Source organism: Oncorhynchus mykiss, chromosome 16, assembly GCF_057628025.1.
Source record: "Oncorhynchus mykiss isolate SJ-2025 chromosome 16, ASM5762802v1, whole genome shotgun sequence".
Classification (NCBI taxonomy): Eukaryota; Metazoa; Chordata; class Actinopteri; order Salmoniformes; family Salmonidae; genus Oncorhynchus; species Oncorhynchus mykiss.
Window position 1 is genome coordinate 66,156,232 of NC_143037.1, and position 15,623 is coordinate 66,171,854.

The 15,623-nt window shown below is 46.5% G+C and overlaps 1 protein-coding gene across 1 annotated transcript; it reads left to right on the forward strand.

Annotated features, from left to right (window-relative positions):
• The first annotated feature begins 12,272 nt into the window (after nt 1–12,272).
• LOC149976961 (interferon-related developmental regulator 2-like) lies at nt 12,273–13,398 on the forward strand. Its single transcript, XM_090201622.1, has 4 exons — nt 12,273–12,293; nt 12,457–12,585; nt 12,752–12,880; nt 13,093–13,398. The coding sequence occupies exons 1-4, from the start codon at nt 12,273–12,275 to the stop codon at nt 13,396–13,398; spliced, it is 585 nt and encodes a 194-aa protein (XP_090057748.1).
• Nucleotides 13,399–15,623: the final 2,225 nt, after the last annotated feature.

A 15,623-nucleotide genomic window follows, 5' to 3' on the forward strand; every position in this document is an offset into this window, starting at 1 on the left:
ATTACCAGTTGTGAAGAGGCCCATTGAGACTACATCTGATGCTCCAGTTGTGTGTCTGTGTCTGTGTATTCCCACAGTGACGTCCCACAGTCCTTCTGTTCTGTCCTGAGAACTGGACACAAGGCCATGTGAAGATACCAAGATGTTTGTTTCCAGTTTTCCCTTATTACAATCGCAACTCTATCTAGACAGAATTACACCAGAACCCAAATTTGTATCATCCATTGACATCAATAGATGATTTAGATGGAAATGTTGAGTATTGTGGGTTACCTCCCTAAGTGCTGTCCTCCCCAGTTCACTAGGCCACGCCCAGCTCAGTTAGTGTCAAGTTGTTAACCCCATGTCACCAGAAGCCCAGGCCGTATTTGGGCCTCCGTGATTGATGGGTCTTCATGGACTTGTCCCACGCAAACATATTCTCAGAGTCAGCTGAGAGAGGTGCAGCACGTGTGTGTCAAACACACACACACACACACACACACACACACACACACACACACACACACACACACACACTCTAACGTCTACCCCCAATCATATTATTGTACACGGTCTACAGGGGCCCCTCTCTCTCTCGCCCACCAACACCCCATGTCCCGCTCCAAACCCAGATGGTTGGGTCTGACCCCACTGTCACAGACACAGAAAATAATTTAGATTTTCGTATTTTTTAAATGATAAAATCGATCCCTCTCCTTGGCCCGATTATGTGAGGGCTTGACATCTTGGTTCTCTTAATGAACCAGTAAAAATATATGTAGTCAACACTCCCCCAGGGAAACAAGTAATGATGAATTGCAGGGTTTTTACAAATGAGCATGATTTTCTGTCTTTTGTCAAAATGTGAGAACCGGCTTGAACCTAAAGGGAAAACACGTCCATCTTGGCTCACTGAGGTGATGTCCTGTTTTTCATTAGTCTTCTTTTCATATTCAGGGACTCCCGTAGAGCACAGAGGACATAGTCTGTACAAGTAGGAATGTCTTAAATCTTCTAGTTATAGGCAAGAACATGTTTCTGTCTCTAAGAAAATGAAAACAGTCATAAAAGATTATAGAGATATGTTGGATTTAGTCCAGTTTGGAGGATCTAAGAGCAATCTGGATTTCCTAGAACAACATGTTATCAGGAGCAGGTACATTTGGTTAGGGCAAAGTTTTGTTGCTCTTCAATAGAAAGGATTTTATGATTTGAAAGTCATGGCATTTCCCCCTGTTTGAAGTGATATTTTCTTTGATTTTCTTATGTACAGTTGAAGTCAGAAGTTTACATACACTTAGGTTGGAGTCATTAAAACTTGTTTTTTTCAGCAACTGTTTACAGACAGATTATTTCACTTATAATTGACTGTATCACAATTCCAGTGGGTCAGAAGTTTACATACACTAAGTTGACTGTGCCTTTAAACAGCTTGGGAAATACCAGAATATGTCTTCATGCTTTAAAAGCTTCTGACAGGCTAATTGACATCATTTGAGTCAATTGGAGGTGTACCTATGGATGCATTTCAAGGCCTACCTTCAAAGTCAGTGCCTCTTTGCTTGACATCATGGGAAAATCAAAAGAAATAAGCCAAGACCTCAGAAAAAAAAATGTAGACCTCCAGAAGTCGGATTCATCCTTGGGAGCAATTTCCAAACGCCTGAAGGTACCACCTTCATCCGTACAAACAATAGTACACAAGTATAAACACAATGGGACCACGCAGCCGTCATAATGCTCAGGAACGAGACGCGTTCTGTCTCCTAGAGGTGAACTTACTTTGGTGCGGAAAGTGAAAATCAATCCCAGAACAACAGCAATGGACCTTGTGAAGATGATGGAGGAAACAGGTACAAAAGTATCTATATCCACAGTAAAACGAGTCCTATATCTAGACTAAGGTTTGCAACTGCACATGGGGACAAAGATCGTACTTTTTGGAGAAATGTCCTCTGGTCTGATGAAAGAAAAATATAACTGTTTGGCCATAATGACCATTGAATGTGTTTGGAGGAAAAGGGGGAGGCTTGCAAGCTGAAGAACACCATCCCAACCGTGATGAATGGGGGTGGCAGCATCATGTTGTGCTTTGCTGCAGGAGGGACTGGTGCACTTCACAAAATAGGTTGCATCATGAGGCAGGAAAATTATGTGGATATATTGATGCAACATCTCAAGACATCAGTCAGGATGTTAAAGCGGAGTCGCAAAGGGGTCTCCCAAATGGACAATGACCCCAAGCATACCTCCAAAGTTGTGGCAAAATGGCTTAAGGACAACAAAGTCAAGGTATTGGAGTGGCCATTACAAAGCCCTGACCTCAATCCTTTCGAACATTTTTGGGCAGAACTGAAAAATTGTGTGCGAGCAAGGACGCCTACAAACCTGACTCAATTACACCAGCTCTGTCAAGAGGAATGGGCCAAAATTCACCCATCTTATTGTGGGAAGCTTGTGGAAGGCTACCCGAAACGTTAGACCCAAGTTAAACAATTTAAAGGCAATGCTACCAAATACTAATTGAGCGTATGTAAACTTCTGACCCACTGGGGATATGATGAAAGAAATATAAGCTGAAATAAATCACTCTCTACTAAATTTCTGACATTTCACATTCTTAAAATAAAGTGTTGATCCTAACTGACAGGGAATTTTTACTAGGATTAAATATCAGGAATGGTGAATAACTGAGTTGAAATATGTTTGGCTAAGATGTACTGTATGTAAACTTCCCACTTCAACTGATCCAATGTGTCACAATACATATTTTCAAAAGAAGAAGGTACCTCCCAGCAAACCGGAAACATTCCCAGAACATTAGCTAAGATTCCCAGTAAGTTCTAGTTAGGGATCTAACATCTAACAAAATCGATTTATTTAACAAAAATATTTTATATGAAATATCCTTGCAATGTTCTAACATTCACTAAAATGTTGTGCAAAACATCTGTTATATGAAACGTTTGCCTGATGTTGCAAGAACGTTTTTATAAACCTTTTAATCTATTCTTTAGTAAAGGTTCCCAGGATGTTTCACTCGGTTGTGAGAACAGTCTGGTGGGAATATTTTGGGGACAAATCAAAAAATAATGATCCCAAAAACTGTCCAGTCGTGCAGATACAATGTTTCTTTTAAGGTGTAAAAAAAGGAACACCTGAGAATGTTGTTTACTGACTACAGCTCAGCGTTCAACACCATAGTTCCCTCCAAACTAATCACTAAACTAAGGAACCTGGGATTAAACACATCCCTCTGCAATGGGATCCTGGACTTCACAACAATACATCCGCCACGCTGACCCTCAACCCTGCGGCCCCTCAGAGGTGTGTGCTTAGCCCCCTTCAGTACCCCTGTTCACCCATGACTGCTTGGCCTTTCACGACTCTAACACCATCCTTAAGTTTGCCAACGACACGATGGTGGTAGGCCTGGTCACAGACGACGATGAAACAGTCTACAGGGAGGAGGTCACAGGGAGGAGGTCAGAGACCTGGCAGAGTGGTGCAAAGACAACAACCTCTTCCTCAACGTCAGCAAGGCTTCAATATATCCACAGAATTTTCCTTCCTCATGAAGCCATCGATTTTGTGAAGTGCACCAGTCCCTCCTGCAGCAAAGCACTCCCACAACACGATGCTGCCACCCCCGTGCTTCACGGCTGGGATGGTGTTCTTCGGCTTGCAAGCCTCCCATTTTTCCTCCAAATATGACGATGGGCATATGGTCAAACAGTTCTAGTTCTGTTTCATCAGACCAGAGGACATTTCTCCAAAAAATACGATCTTTGTCCCTATGTGCAGTTGCAAACTGTAGTATGGCTTTTTTTATGGCAGTTTTGGAGCAATGGCTTCCTTTTTTGAGAAGTCGTTCAGGTTACGTCGATATAGGACTAATTTTACTGTGGATATAGATACTTTTGTACCTGTTTCCTCCAGCATCTTCACATGGACCATTGCTGTTGTTCTGGTATTGATGTGCACTTTTCGCACCAAAGTACTTTCATCTCTAGGAGACGGAATGCTTCTCCTTCCTGAGCAGTATGATGTCTGCGTGGTCCCATGGTGTTTATACTTGCATACTATTGTTTGTACAGATGAACTTGGTACCTTCAGGCATTTGGAAATTGCTCCCAAGGATGAACCAGACATGTGGAGGTCTGCAATTGTTTTCTGAGGTCTTGGCTATTTTTTTTTAGATTTTCCCAGGATGTCAAGCAAAGATACACTAATGTTGAAGGTAGGCCTTGAAATACATCCACAGGTACACCTCCAATTGACTCAAATGATGTCAATTAGCCTATCAGAAGCTTCTAAAGTCATGACATTTTTTTTCTGGAATATTCCTTGCTGTTTAAAAGCACAGTCAACTTAGAGTATGTAAAATTCTGACCCACTGGAATTGTGATACAGTGAATTATAAGTTAAATAATCTGTCTGTAAATAATTGTTGGAAGAATTTCTTGTGTCATGCACAAAGTAGATGTCCTTACCGACCTTCCCAAACTATACTTTGTTAAGAAATTTGTGGAGTGGTTGAAAAATGAGTTTTAATGACTCCAACCTAAGTGTATGTAAACTTCCGACTTCAAATGTTTTCAATCTCTCCCTATCCCAGTCTGATGTCCCCACATGCTTCAAGATGGCCACCACTGTTCCTGTACCCAAGAAAGCAAAGGTAACTAAACTAAATGACTATCGCCCCGTGGCATTCACTTCTGTCATCATGAAGTGCTTTGAGAGACTAGTCAAGGTTCATATCACCTCTACCTTACTTGACACCCTAGGCCCACTTCAATTTGCCTACCGCCACAATAGATCCACCGACGATGCCATCGCACTGCATACTACCCTATCCCATCTGGACAAGAGGAATAGCTATGCAAGAATACTGTTCATTGACTATAGCTCAGCAGTCAACACCATAGTACCCTCCAAGCTCATCATTAAGCTTGAGGCCCTGGGTCTGAACTCCGCCCTGTGCAACTGCGTCCTGGACTTTTTCACCGAATGCCCCAAGATGGTGAAGGTAGGAAACAACGCTTCCACTTCGCTTTATATATTTTGCAATACTCATCTCATATGTATATACTGTATTATATTCTATTCTATTCTACTGTATCATAGTCTATGCCGCTCTGACATTGCTCGTCCATACATTTATATATTCTGAATTCCATTCTTTTACTTAGATTTGTCTGCATTGTGTGTGTTGTTGTGAAATTGTTAGATGTACTTGTTAGATATTACTGGTACTGTTGAAGCTAGAAACACAAGCATTTCACTACACCCGCAATAACATCTGCTAAACCTGTCTATGTGATCAATACAATTTGATCAAATTTGATTTGACATTATCTGAATGTCAGCACAACTGGACAGTTTTAGTGTTTAGGGAAACTATCTCTTGGCATATCCCCACAATGTTCCCACAAACTAAATAAATATTTTAGGAAATTTTAAAGAACATAAAAAATTTGTTCTGGAAATATTCTTGTAATATTTTTTGCAACCTAATAGAAACATTTTAATAATCTTGGACAGTTTTTGTGTTTTGGGACATATCACCTATCATGTCCCAAACTAATGAAACATTCTGGGAACCTTTAAAGAACCAATTAAATGTGTTCTGGGAATGTTCTTGTAAAGTCATGTGTGTTTTTTGCATGCTAAAAGAAACATTGTACAATTGTCCGCACAACTTGACCGTTTTTTTGTTTTGGGAACACATCTTTTGTGATGTCCGCACATTGTTCTCACCGGACTCTTCCCACAACCTAATGAAACATTCTGGGAATCTTGAAAGAACAGATTAAATGTGTTCTAGGACCGTTCTTGCAACATCAGGTGAATGTTTTATACAAACATTCTATAACACCACAACTGGAAAGTTTTTGTGTTATGAGAACATTTGCCGCAACCTAACAAAAGTTCTGGTAACCTTCACAGAACCGGTTTTGGTTTGCTGGGCTTCCTTTACGGTATAGATCTAACAAGATAAGAATGTAAGATTGCATGCATTCCATGTAAATAAATTCTCCAATACTCTTCAAAAGAGTGTATGTCTTGCGGGCTCTGTGAAACAGAGAGAGGACAGCTAGATGACTGATCACTCGTCAATTTCATGCGTTCCTTCACTCCCATTACTCATCTGCACCGACCCTGTCACTCTCTGCAGCTGCTCGCCTTCCCTCCTCTCCACCACTCATTTTTCTCTTCCTTCCTAACTTTCTCTATTGTTATTTACTCCTCGCCAAACAGCCCATCTTCTGAGGTATCATTTTAATGGGTTATTGTATCATAATGTGGCAGGGACCTGAAAATGATTTTAAAAAAGGAGAGAAGAGAAGTCCGGGTCTGTTATGTAGGCGGTTGAGTTTAGTTACATGGCATGTGTTCTTTTTTTCTCCTTTATTTTGGTTGGGCAGGGGGTTAGCTGGCTATAGAGGGGGGTTGTCATAATGTGTTGCGTTGTCCACTCTTGATCGCAGGGTCAGATTAAAAAGCAGACCCTGGTCCTTCTTAGCCATGGTCCCCACACAGGACACAATGACAGGGGGCGATCCATCACGGCTGTCCGTAATAGGGGGGGGGGGTTGCTGGGGGTGAAGAGCTGCAGGGCTGCAGGGCTGGGGCCTGGGCCTGGGCCTGGATGGGTGATGAGGGGGAACAGGATGGGGCTGGTTAAAGTTTAACCAGGAGTCTTCCTACACACTAAGAACTACATTCAAGACCCATTCTCTGGTGGTGGGAGATGCCGATGTTTCGGCAACCCCAAATACGTGACCCATCGCCCACTCTTCCCCCCCTGTCGCCCACTCACAGCCCTGCACCCAACTGGTTCCACACAGATCAGGGCGGCAAATTTAAGTTCTTAGCTTGGGAAGAAAATTGCTCTGAACTACCCCCCCCCCCCCCCCCTCCACCTCTCCTTTCTCTCTCTCTCTCTCTCTCTCTCTCTCTCTCACACACACACACCAGTACCAAGACCATGTAGGTATATTAAACTAGCCCTCTAACCCTTATATTAACTGACTGTGACTTCATATTCCAAATTTCCCACCGACTTGCCCCAATTTGTCTATGCCACTATCAATACAAAGTGTCAACACATTTCTGCAGTGGATCAATAGCAATGGGGTACTTTGTGATTGTGGAAGCCTTGGCCCCATGGCACGCTGTGGTTACAGCGTTTTAATAGTATTTTAATACACTGTTACACACTTTGAGGGAATTGGGTAAAACCCGTCCCCGGTGAGTTAAATATGTGTATTGAAAATCATATTTTCATGGTGGGCTTCTCAGTCTTGATATAGCTTTTCCCCAGTCATAGCTGATTCTTACTGGAAGATCGGACCTTACTCTGCTTTTTTGTTCTTTTTGTAAACCTATGTGCTATTAAGGCTGAAGGTCTTACCCTATGTGTTCCTGTTCATTGGTCCAATCAGCTCCATTGATTGACACAATGATTGAAAAGGATGTGTTTGTAATGTGTTCTGAGACACAGTTGTAAAGAGATAAATAGAAAGGTACAAAGGAGATGGAGGTTTACATATTAGGATAGAAAAATAGGTGTAGAGAGAACAAGATAAATATAGAGATATTGAAAAGAGAGATAAGGTAGAGAGGAGGATCACTTTGAAGGGAGAGGACATTAGCTCATGTCTGAGTAGTCCCCTCAGTATGCATGGTCCGTGGTCATGTTCCTAAGAGCTGGAGTCACGCGCCCACATGACTTGATTAGACTTGATGAGATGACTTGACCCTCCAACACACACTTAATAATGCAGTTATTTCTGCCCGTTTGACATGGGGGGAGGCAGCCACTCTAATGGTGGTGGTGGTGGGGGGGGGGGGGTGATGGGAGGATGGTGGTGGGTGAGGAGAGGAGATGTGGCAAGAGAAAGGCAGGGTTTGGCAAATGCGAGGAAAAGGTTCAGGGTAAGACTGGTGGTGGGGGGCTCAGAAGAAGAGTGGTATGGGAGTGGGATGGAGAGGGCTAAAAGATAGCTGTGGGAGTGAGACGGAGAGGGCTAAAAGAGAGGTGTGGGAGTGGGATGGAGGGGGCTAAAAGATAGCTGTGGGAGTGAGACGGAGAGGGCTAAAAGAGAGTTGTGGGAGTGAGATGGAGAGGGCTAAAAGAGATGTGGGGGAGTGAGATGGAGAGGGCTAAAAGAGAGGTGTGGGAGTGAGATGGAGCTAAAAGAGAGTTGTGGGAGTGAGATGGAGAGGGCTAAAAGAGAGGTATGGGAGTGAGATGGAGAGGGCTAAAAGATAGCTGTGGGAGTGAGACGGAGAGGGCTAAAAGAGAGTTGTGGGAGTGAGATGGAGAGGGCTAAAAGAGATGTGGGGGAGTGAGATGGAGAGGGCTAAAAGAGAGGTGTGGGAGTGAGATGGAGCTAAAAGAGAGTTGTGGGAGTGAGATGGAGAGGGCTAAAAGAGATGTGGGGGAGTGAGATGGAGGGGGCTAAAAGAGAGGTGTGGGAGTGAGATGGAGAGGGATAAAAGAGAGGTGTGGGAGTGAGATGGAGCTAAAACAGAGGTGTGGGAGTGAGATGGAGCTTAAAGAGAGGTGTGGGAGTGAGATGTAGAGGGATAAAAGAGAGGTGTGGGAGTGAGATGGAGGGAGCTAAAAGAGAGGTGTGGGAGTGAGATGAAGGGAGCTAAAAGAGAGGTGTGGGAGTGAGATGGAGGGAGCTAAAAGAGAGGTGTGGGAGTGAGATGGAGAGGGCTAAAAGAGAGGTGTGGGAGTGAGATGGAGGGAGCTAAAAGAGAGGTGTGGGAGTGAGATGAAGGGAGCTAAAAGAGAGGTGTGGGAGTGAGATGGAGAGGGCTAAAAGAGAGGTGTGTGAGTGAGATGGAGGGAGCTAAAAGAGGTGTGGGAGTGAGATGGAGAGGGCTAAAAGAGAGGTGTGGGAGTAAGATGGAGAGGGCTAAAAGAGAGGTGAGGGGGTGAGATGGAGAGGGCTAAAAGAGAGGTGTGGGAGTGAGATGGAGAGGGCTAGAAGAGAGGTGTGGGAGTGAGATGCAGAGGGCTAAAGGAGAGGTGTGAGAGTGAGATGGAGAGGGCTAAAAGAGAGGTGTGGGAGTGAGATGGAGCTTAAAGAGAGCTGTGGGAGTGAGATGGAGAGGGCTAAAAAAGAGGTGTGGGAGTGAGATGGAGAGGGCTAAAAGAGAGGTGTGGGAGTAAGATGAAGGGGGCTAAAAGAGAGGTGTGGGAGTGAGATGGAGAGGGCTAAAAGAGAGGTGTGGGAGTGAGATGGAGAGGGCTAAAAGAGAGGTGTGGGAGTTAGGTGAAGGGGGCTAAAAGAGAGGTGTGGGAGTGAGATGGAGGGAGCTAAAAGAGAGGTGTGGGAGTTAGATGAAGGGGGCTAAAAGAGAGGTGTGGGAGTGAGAAGGAGAGAGCTAAAAGAGAGGTGTGGGAGTTAGATGTAGAGGGCTAAAAGAGAGGTGTGGGAGTGAGATGGAGCTAAAAGAGAGGTGTGGGAGTGAGATGTAGAGGGCTAAAAGATAGGTGTGGGAGTGAGATGAAGGGGGCTAAAAAAGAGGTGTGAGATGGAGGGAGCTAAAAGAGAGGTGTGGGAGTGAGATGGAGAGGGCTAAAAGAGAGGTGTGGGAGTTAGATGGGGCTAAAAGAGAGGTGTGGGAGTGAGATGTAGAGGGCTAAAAGAGAGGTGTGGGAGTGAGATGGAGAGGGCTAAAAGAGAGGTGTGGGAGTGAGATGGAGCTTAAAGAGAGCTGTGGGAGTGAGATGGAGAGGGCTAAAAAAGAGGTGTGGGAGTGAGATGGAGAGGGCTAAAAGAGAGGTGTGGGAGTAAGATGAAGGGGGCTAAAAGAGAGGTGTGGGAGTGAGATGGAGAGGGCTAAAAGAGAGGTGTGGGAGTGAGATGGAGAGGGCTAAAAGAGAGGTGTGGGAGTTAGGTGAAGGGGGCTAAAAGAGAGGTGTGGGAGTGAGATGGAGGGAGCTAAAAGAGAGGTGTGGGAGTTAGATGAAGGGGGCTAAAAGAGAGGTGTGGGAGTGAGAAGGAGAGAGCTAAAAGAGAGGTGTGGGAGTTAGATGTAGAGGGCTAAAAGAGAGGTGTGGGAGTGAGATGGAGCTAAAAGAGAGGTGTGGGAGTGAGATGTAGAGGGCTAAAAGATAGGTGTGGGAGTGAGATGAAGGGGGCTAAAAAAAGAGGTGTGAGATGGAGGGAGCTAAAAGAGAGGTGTGGGAGTGAGATGGAGAGGGCTAAAAGAGAGGTGTGGGAGTTAGATGGGGCTAAAAGAGAGGTGTGGGAGTGAGATGTAGAGGGCTAAAAGAGAGGTGTGGGAGTGAGATGGAGAGGGCTAAAAGATAAGTGTGGGAGTGAGATGAAGGGGGCTAAAAGAGAGCTGTGGGAGTTAGATGAAGGGCTAAAAGAGAGGTGTGGGAGTGAGATGGAGGGAGCTAAAAGAGAGGTGTGGGAGTGAGATGGAGAGGGCTAAAAGAGAGGTGTGGGAGTGAGATGGAGAGGGCTAAAAGAGAGGTGTGGGAGTGAGATGGAGAGGGCTAAAAGAGAGGTGTGGGAGTGAGATGGAGGGGGCTAAAAGAGAGGTGTGGGAGTGAGATGGAGAGGGCTAAAAGAGATGTGGGGGAGTGAGATGGAGAGGGCTAAAAGAGAGGTGTGGGAGTGAGATGGAGCTAAAAGAGAGTTGTGGGAGTGAGATGGAGAGGGCTAAAAGAGATGTGGGGGAGTGAGATGGAGGGGGCTAAAATAGAGGTGTGGGAGTGAGATGGAGAGGGATAAAAGAGAGGTGTGGGAGTGAGATGGAGCTAAAACAGAGGTGTGGGAGTGAGATGGAGCTTAAAGAGAGGTGTGGGAGTGAGATGTAGAGGGAGAAAAGAGAGGTGTGGGAGTGAGATGGAGGGAGCTAAAAGAGAGGTGTGGGAGTGAGATGAAGGGAGCTAAAAGAGAGGTGTGGGAGTGAGATGGAGGGAGCTAAAAGAGAGGTGTGGGAGTGAGATGGAGAGGGCTAAAAGAGAGGTGTGGGAGTGAGATGGAGGGAGCTAAACGAGAGGTGTGGGAGTGAGATGAAGGGAGCTAAAAGAGAGGTGTGGGAGTGAGATGGAGAGGGCTACAAGATAGCTGTGGGAGTGAGATGGAGGGAGCTAAAAGATAGGTGTGGGAGTGAGATGGAGAGGGCTAGAAGATAGGTGTGGGAGTGAGATGGAGGGAGCTAAAAGAGATGTGGGGGAGTGAGATGGAGAGGGCTAAAAGAGAGGTGTGGGAGTGAGATGGAGCTAAAAGAGAGTTGTGGGAGTGAGATGGAGAGGGCTAAAAGAGATGTGGGGGAGTGAGATGGAGGGGGCTAAAAGAGATGTGGGGGAGTGAGATGGAGAGGGCTAAAAGAGAGGTGTGGGAGTGAGATGGAGCTAAAAGAGAGTTGTGGGAGTGAGATGGAGAGGGCTAAAAGAGATGTGGGGGAGTGAGATGGAGGGGGCTAAAATAGAGGTGTGGGAGTGAGATGGAGAGGGATAAAAGAGAGGTGTGGGAGTGAGATGGAGCTAAAACAGAGGTGTGGGAGTGAGATGGAGCTTAAAGAGAGGTGTGGGAGTGAGATGTAGAGGGAGAAAAGAGAGGTGTGGGAGTGAGATGGAGGGAGCTAAAAGAGAGGTGTGGGAGTGAGATGAAGGGAGCTAAAAGAGAGGTGTGGGAGTGAGATGGAGGGAGCTAAAAGAGAGGTGTGGGAGTGAGATGGAGAGGGCTAAAAGAGAGGTGTGGGAGTGAGATGGAGGGAGCTAAAAGAGAGGTGTGGGAGTGAGATGAAGGGAGCTAAAAGAGAGGTGTGGGAGTGAGATGGAGAGGGCTACAAGATAGCTGTGGGAGTGAGATGGAGGGAGCTAAAAGATAGGTGTGGGAGTGAGATGGAGAGGGCTAGAAGATAGGTGTGGGAGTGAGATGGAGGGAGCTAAAAGAGAGGTGTGGGAGTGAGATGGAGAGGGCTAAAAGAGAGGTGTGTGAGTGAGATGGAGGGAGCTAAAAGAGGTGTGGGAGTGAGATGGAGAGGGCTAAAAGAGAGGTGTGGGAGTAAGATGGAGAGGGCTAAAAGAGAGGTGAGGGGGTGAGATGGAGAGGGCTAAAAGAGAGGTGTGGGAGTGAGATGGAGAGGGCTAGAAGAGAGGTGTGGGAGTGAGATGCAGAGGGCTAAAAGAGAGGTGTGAGAGTGAGATGGAGAGGGCTAAAATAGAGGTGTGGGAGTGAGATGAAGGGAGCTAAAAGAGAGGTGTGGGAGTGAGATGGAGGGAGCTAAAAGAGAGGTGTGTGAGTAAGATGGAGAGGGCTAAAAGAGAGGTGTGGGAGTGAGATGGAGAGGGCTAAAAGAGAGGTGTGGGAGTGAGATGGAGGGAGCTAAAAGAGAGGTGTGGGAGTGAGATGGAGAGGGCTAAAAGAGAGATGTGGGAGTGAGATGGAGAGGGCTAAATATCCCTCCTTATCCTTGTGTTTTTCTCTGTAGGAATTTGAAGACAGCGACATGCTGTGTGAGTGCCTGAAAGGTCTGGCCACTGACGGGAACAAACACCGTGCCAAGAACGACAGGAGGAAACAGCGCTCCATATTCAGAGAGGTGCTGCACTACATAGAGGTGAGGAACCACCCGTCCCTCCACATACACTTCTAACGGTGCTTAATGGGTTTAAAATTCACCCCAGACCAGTCTCTCTAACTGGAGACCATAGGTCAGTGTGAGAAATAAATAACTATATAATGTTGATTTTAATATGGAAATATTCTCTCCCCCGCCTGTGCAGAATGAGGACTTCACAGAAGAGAAGATCCGCTTTGGTGTGGAGGGCATCTACATTGACAGCTGGATGCGCAGGAGGGTCTACGATGCCTTCAAAGAGGTGCTGGAGTCTGGAGTGAGACACCACCTTCAGGTTAGGACAAATTCTAGGTCTAGAAGTGTTTGTGAGGTAAATGTACTTTTTTACAGCAGAGATATCTGGTATCTCAACAATGTTCTAATCAAATGTCTGAAAGGGTTTTGATGCTTGTTTGCCTATGCTTTCTCATGTATCATTTAGTAATTGCTAATAGTCAGCTTGTCATTCTATGATATTTAAGGGTGTGCCTGGTCTTGTCTATGTAGTTTAATCCGTTGCTGAGGGATATCTTTGGCCTGGGACCCCCTCTGATTCTGGACTCCTCCGTCAAAGCCAGCAAGATCTCCCGTTTCGAGAAGGTGACCCCACGTCCTATGAACTTTAAAATGTCTGTAAACCCACCAGCAGATTACCACTGCCCTGAAACCATAACCACTGCCCTAAAACCAGAAAATACTGTTCAACAACCACACACATATCATGTGAGATCTCCACTGTCTAATGAAATCAACAGTCAATGGAAACGGACTGCACAATACCCAGCAGTGGACACTGAAGATGGAGAGGGCTAAAAGAGAGGTGTGGGAGTTAGGTGAAGGGGGCTAAAAGAGAGGTGTGGGAGTGAGATGGAGGGAGCTAAAAGAGAGGTGTGGGAGTTAGATGAAGGGGGCTAAAAGAGAGGTGTGGGAGTGAGAAGGAGAGAGCTAAAAGAGAGGTGTGGGAGTTAGATGTAGAGGGCTAAAAGAGAGGTGTGGGAGTGAGATGGAGCTAAAAGAGAGGTGTGGGAGTGAGATGTAGAGGGCTAAAAGATAGGTGTGGGAGTGAGATGAAGGGGGCTAAAAAAGAGGTGTGAGATGGAGGGAGCTAAAAGAGAGGTGTGGGAGTGAGATGGAGAGGGCTAAAAGAGAGGTGTGGGAGTTAGATGGGGCTAAAAGAGAGGTGTGGGAGTGAGATGTAGAGGGCTAAAAGAGAGGTGTGGGAGTGAGATGGAGAGGGCTAAAAGATAAGTGTGGGAGTGAGATGAAGGGGGCTAAAAGAGAGCTGTGGGAGTTAGATGAAGGGCTAAAAGAGAGGTGTGGGAGTTAGATGGAGGGAGCTAAAAGAGAGCTGTGGGAGTTAGATGAAGGGGGCTAAAAGAGAGGTGTGGGAGTGAGATGTAGAGGGCTAAAAGAGAGGTGTGGGAGTGAGATGGAGGGAGCTAAAAGAGAGGTGTGGGAGTGAGATGAAGGGAGCTAAAAGAGAGGTGTGGGAGTGAGATGGAGGGAGCTAAAAGAGAGGTGTGTGAGTAAGATGGAGAGGGCTAAAAGAGAGGTGTGGGAGTGAGATGGAGAGGGCTAAAAGAGAGGTGTGGGAGTGAGATGGAGGGAGCTAAAAGAGAGGTGTGGGAGTGAGATGGAGAGGGCTAAAAGAGAGGTGTGGGAGTGAGATGGAGAGGGCTAAAAGAGAGGTGTGGGAGTGAGATGGAGAGGGCTAAAAGAGAGGTGTGGGAGTGAGATGGAGGGGGCTAAAAGAGAGGTGTGGGAGTGAGATGGAGAGGGCTAAAAGAGAGGTGTGGGAGTGAGATGGAGCTAAAAGAGAGTTGTGGGAGTGAGATGGAGAGGGCTAAAAGAGATGTGGGGGAGTGAGATGGAGGGGGCTAAAAGAGAGGTGTGGGAGTGAGATGGAGAGGGATAAAAGAGAGGTGTGGGAGTGAGATGGAGCTAAAACAGAGGTGTGGGAGTGAGATGGAGCTTAAAGAGAGGTGTGGGGGTGAGATGTAGAGGGATAAAAGAGAGGTGTGGGAGTGAGATGGAGGGAGCTAAACGAGAGGTGTGGGAGTGAGATGAAGGGAGCTAAAAGAGAGGTGTGGGAGTGAGATGGAGGGAGCTAAAAGAGAGGTGTGGGAGTGAGATGGAGAGGGCTAAAAGAGAGGTGTGGGAGTGAGATGGAGGGAGCTAAAAGAGAGGTGTGGGAGTGAGATGAAGGGAGCTAAAAGAGAGGTGTGGGAGTGAGATGGAGAGGGCTACAAGATAGCTGTGGGAGTGAGATGGAGGGAGCTAAAAGATAGGTGTGGGAGTGAGATGGAGAGGGCTAGAAGATAGGTGTGGGAGTGAGATGGAGGGAGCTAAAAGAGAGGTGTGGGAGTGAGATGGAGAGGACTAAAAGAGAGGTGTGGGAGTGAAATGGAGAGGGCTAAAAGAGAGCTGTGTGAGTGAGATGGAGAGGGCTAAAAGAGAGGTGTGGGAGTGAGATGGAGGGAGCTAAAAGAGAGCTGTGTGAGTGAGATGGAGAGGGCTAAAAGAGAGGTGTGGGAGATATGGGAAATGGGATTGAGAGTGAGATAGGGAAGGAGACATTCTGGGCCAGAGAGAGAGGCAGAGTGGGGAGTATGGAAAGAGGCTGAGATGGATGGGGGTGGGGGGGGGAGTGGTATTCAGGGGTGGTGGGGGGGAGCTGTCCGTTTGTACAAACCTAAGAATCCGTCATGTGTCGCCTCCTATTTCTCCTCGATGGGTTGAGGTGGCGCCGACAGCCGGGACTTTTCCTCTCCCTCCTCGCCACGCGTAAATGACATTACGGAAATTGTGTTTGTGCTGTCGCCTGGACTGGGGGCTCCTGGGAAACTGTGGGGGTAGGGTGGGATGGGGGTGAGGGGGTCACAGAAGGAGAGAGAGATGAAAGAAAGAAGGGGGAGAAGGAGAGGGAGAGAGGAGCTGTTGTCAGCAATTTCCTAAGGGGACATGGACCTCTGTCGTGTCCCCCAAAATCCCACAGGTACATACAGGTGTGTGAAAGTGTGAGTGTATGTGTGTTTGTT

What these genes read in the sequence shown, in the direction of transcription:
- LOC149976961 (XM_090201622.1), top strand. Translation starts at nt 12,273, where the DNA reads ATGGAGAGGGCTAAAAGAGAG. An exon ending in AGGTGCTGCACTACATAGAG is followed by an intron (nt 12,586 to 12,751) that starts GTGAGGAACCAC and finishes CCGCCTGTGCAG; the next exon opens with AATGAGGACTTCACAGAAGA. An exon ending in GAGTGAGACACCACCTTCAG is followed by an intron (nt 12,881 to 13,092) that starts GTTAGGACAAAT and finishes TTGTCTATGTAG; the next exon opens with TTTAATCCGTTGCTGAGGGA.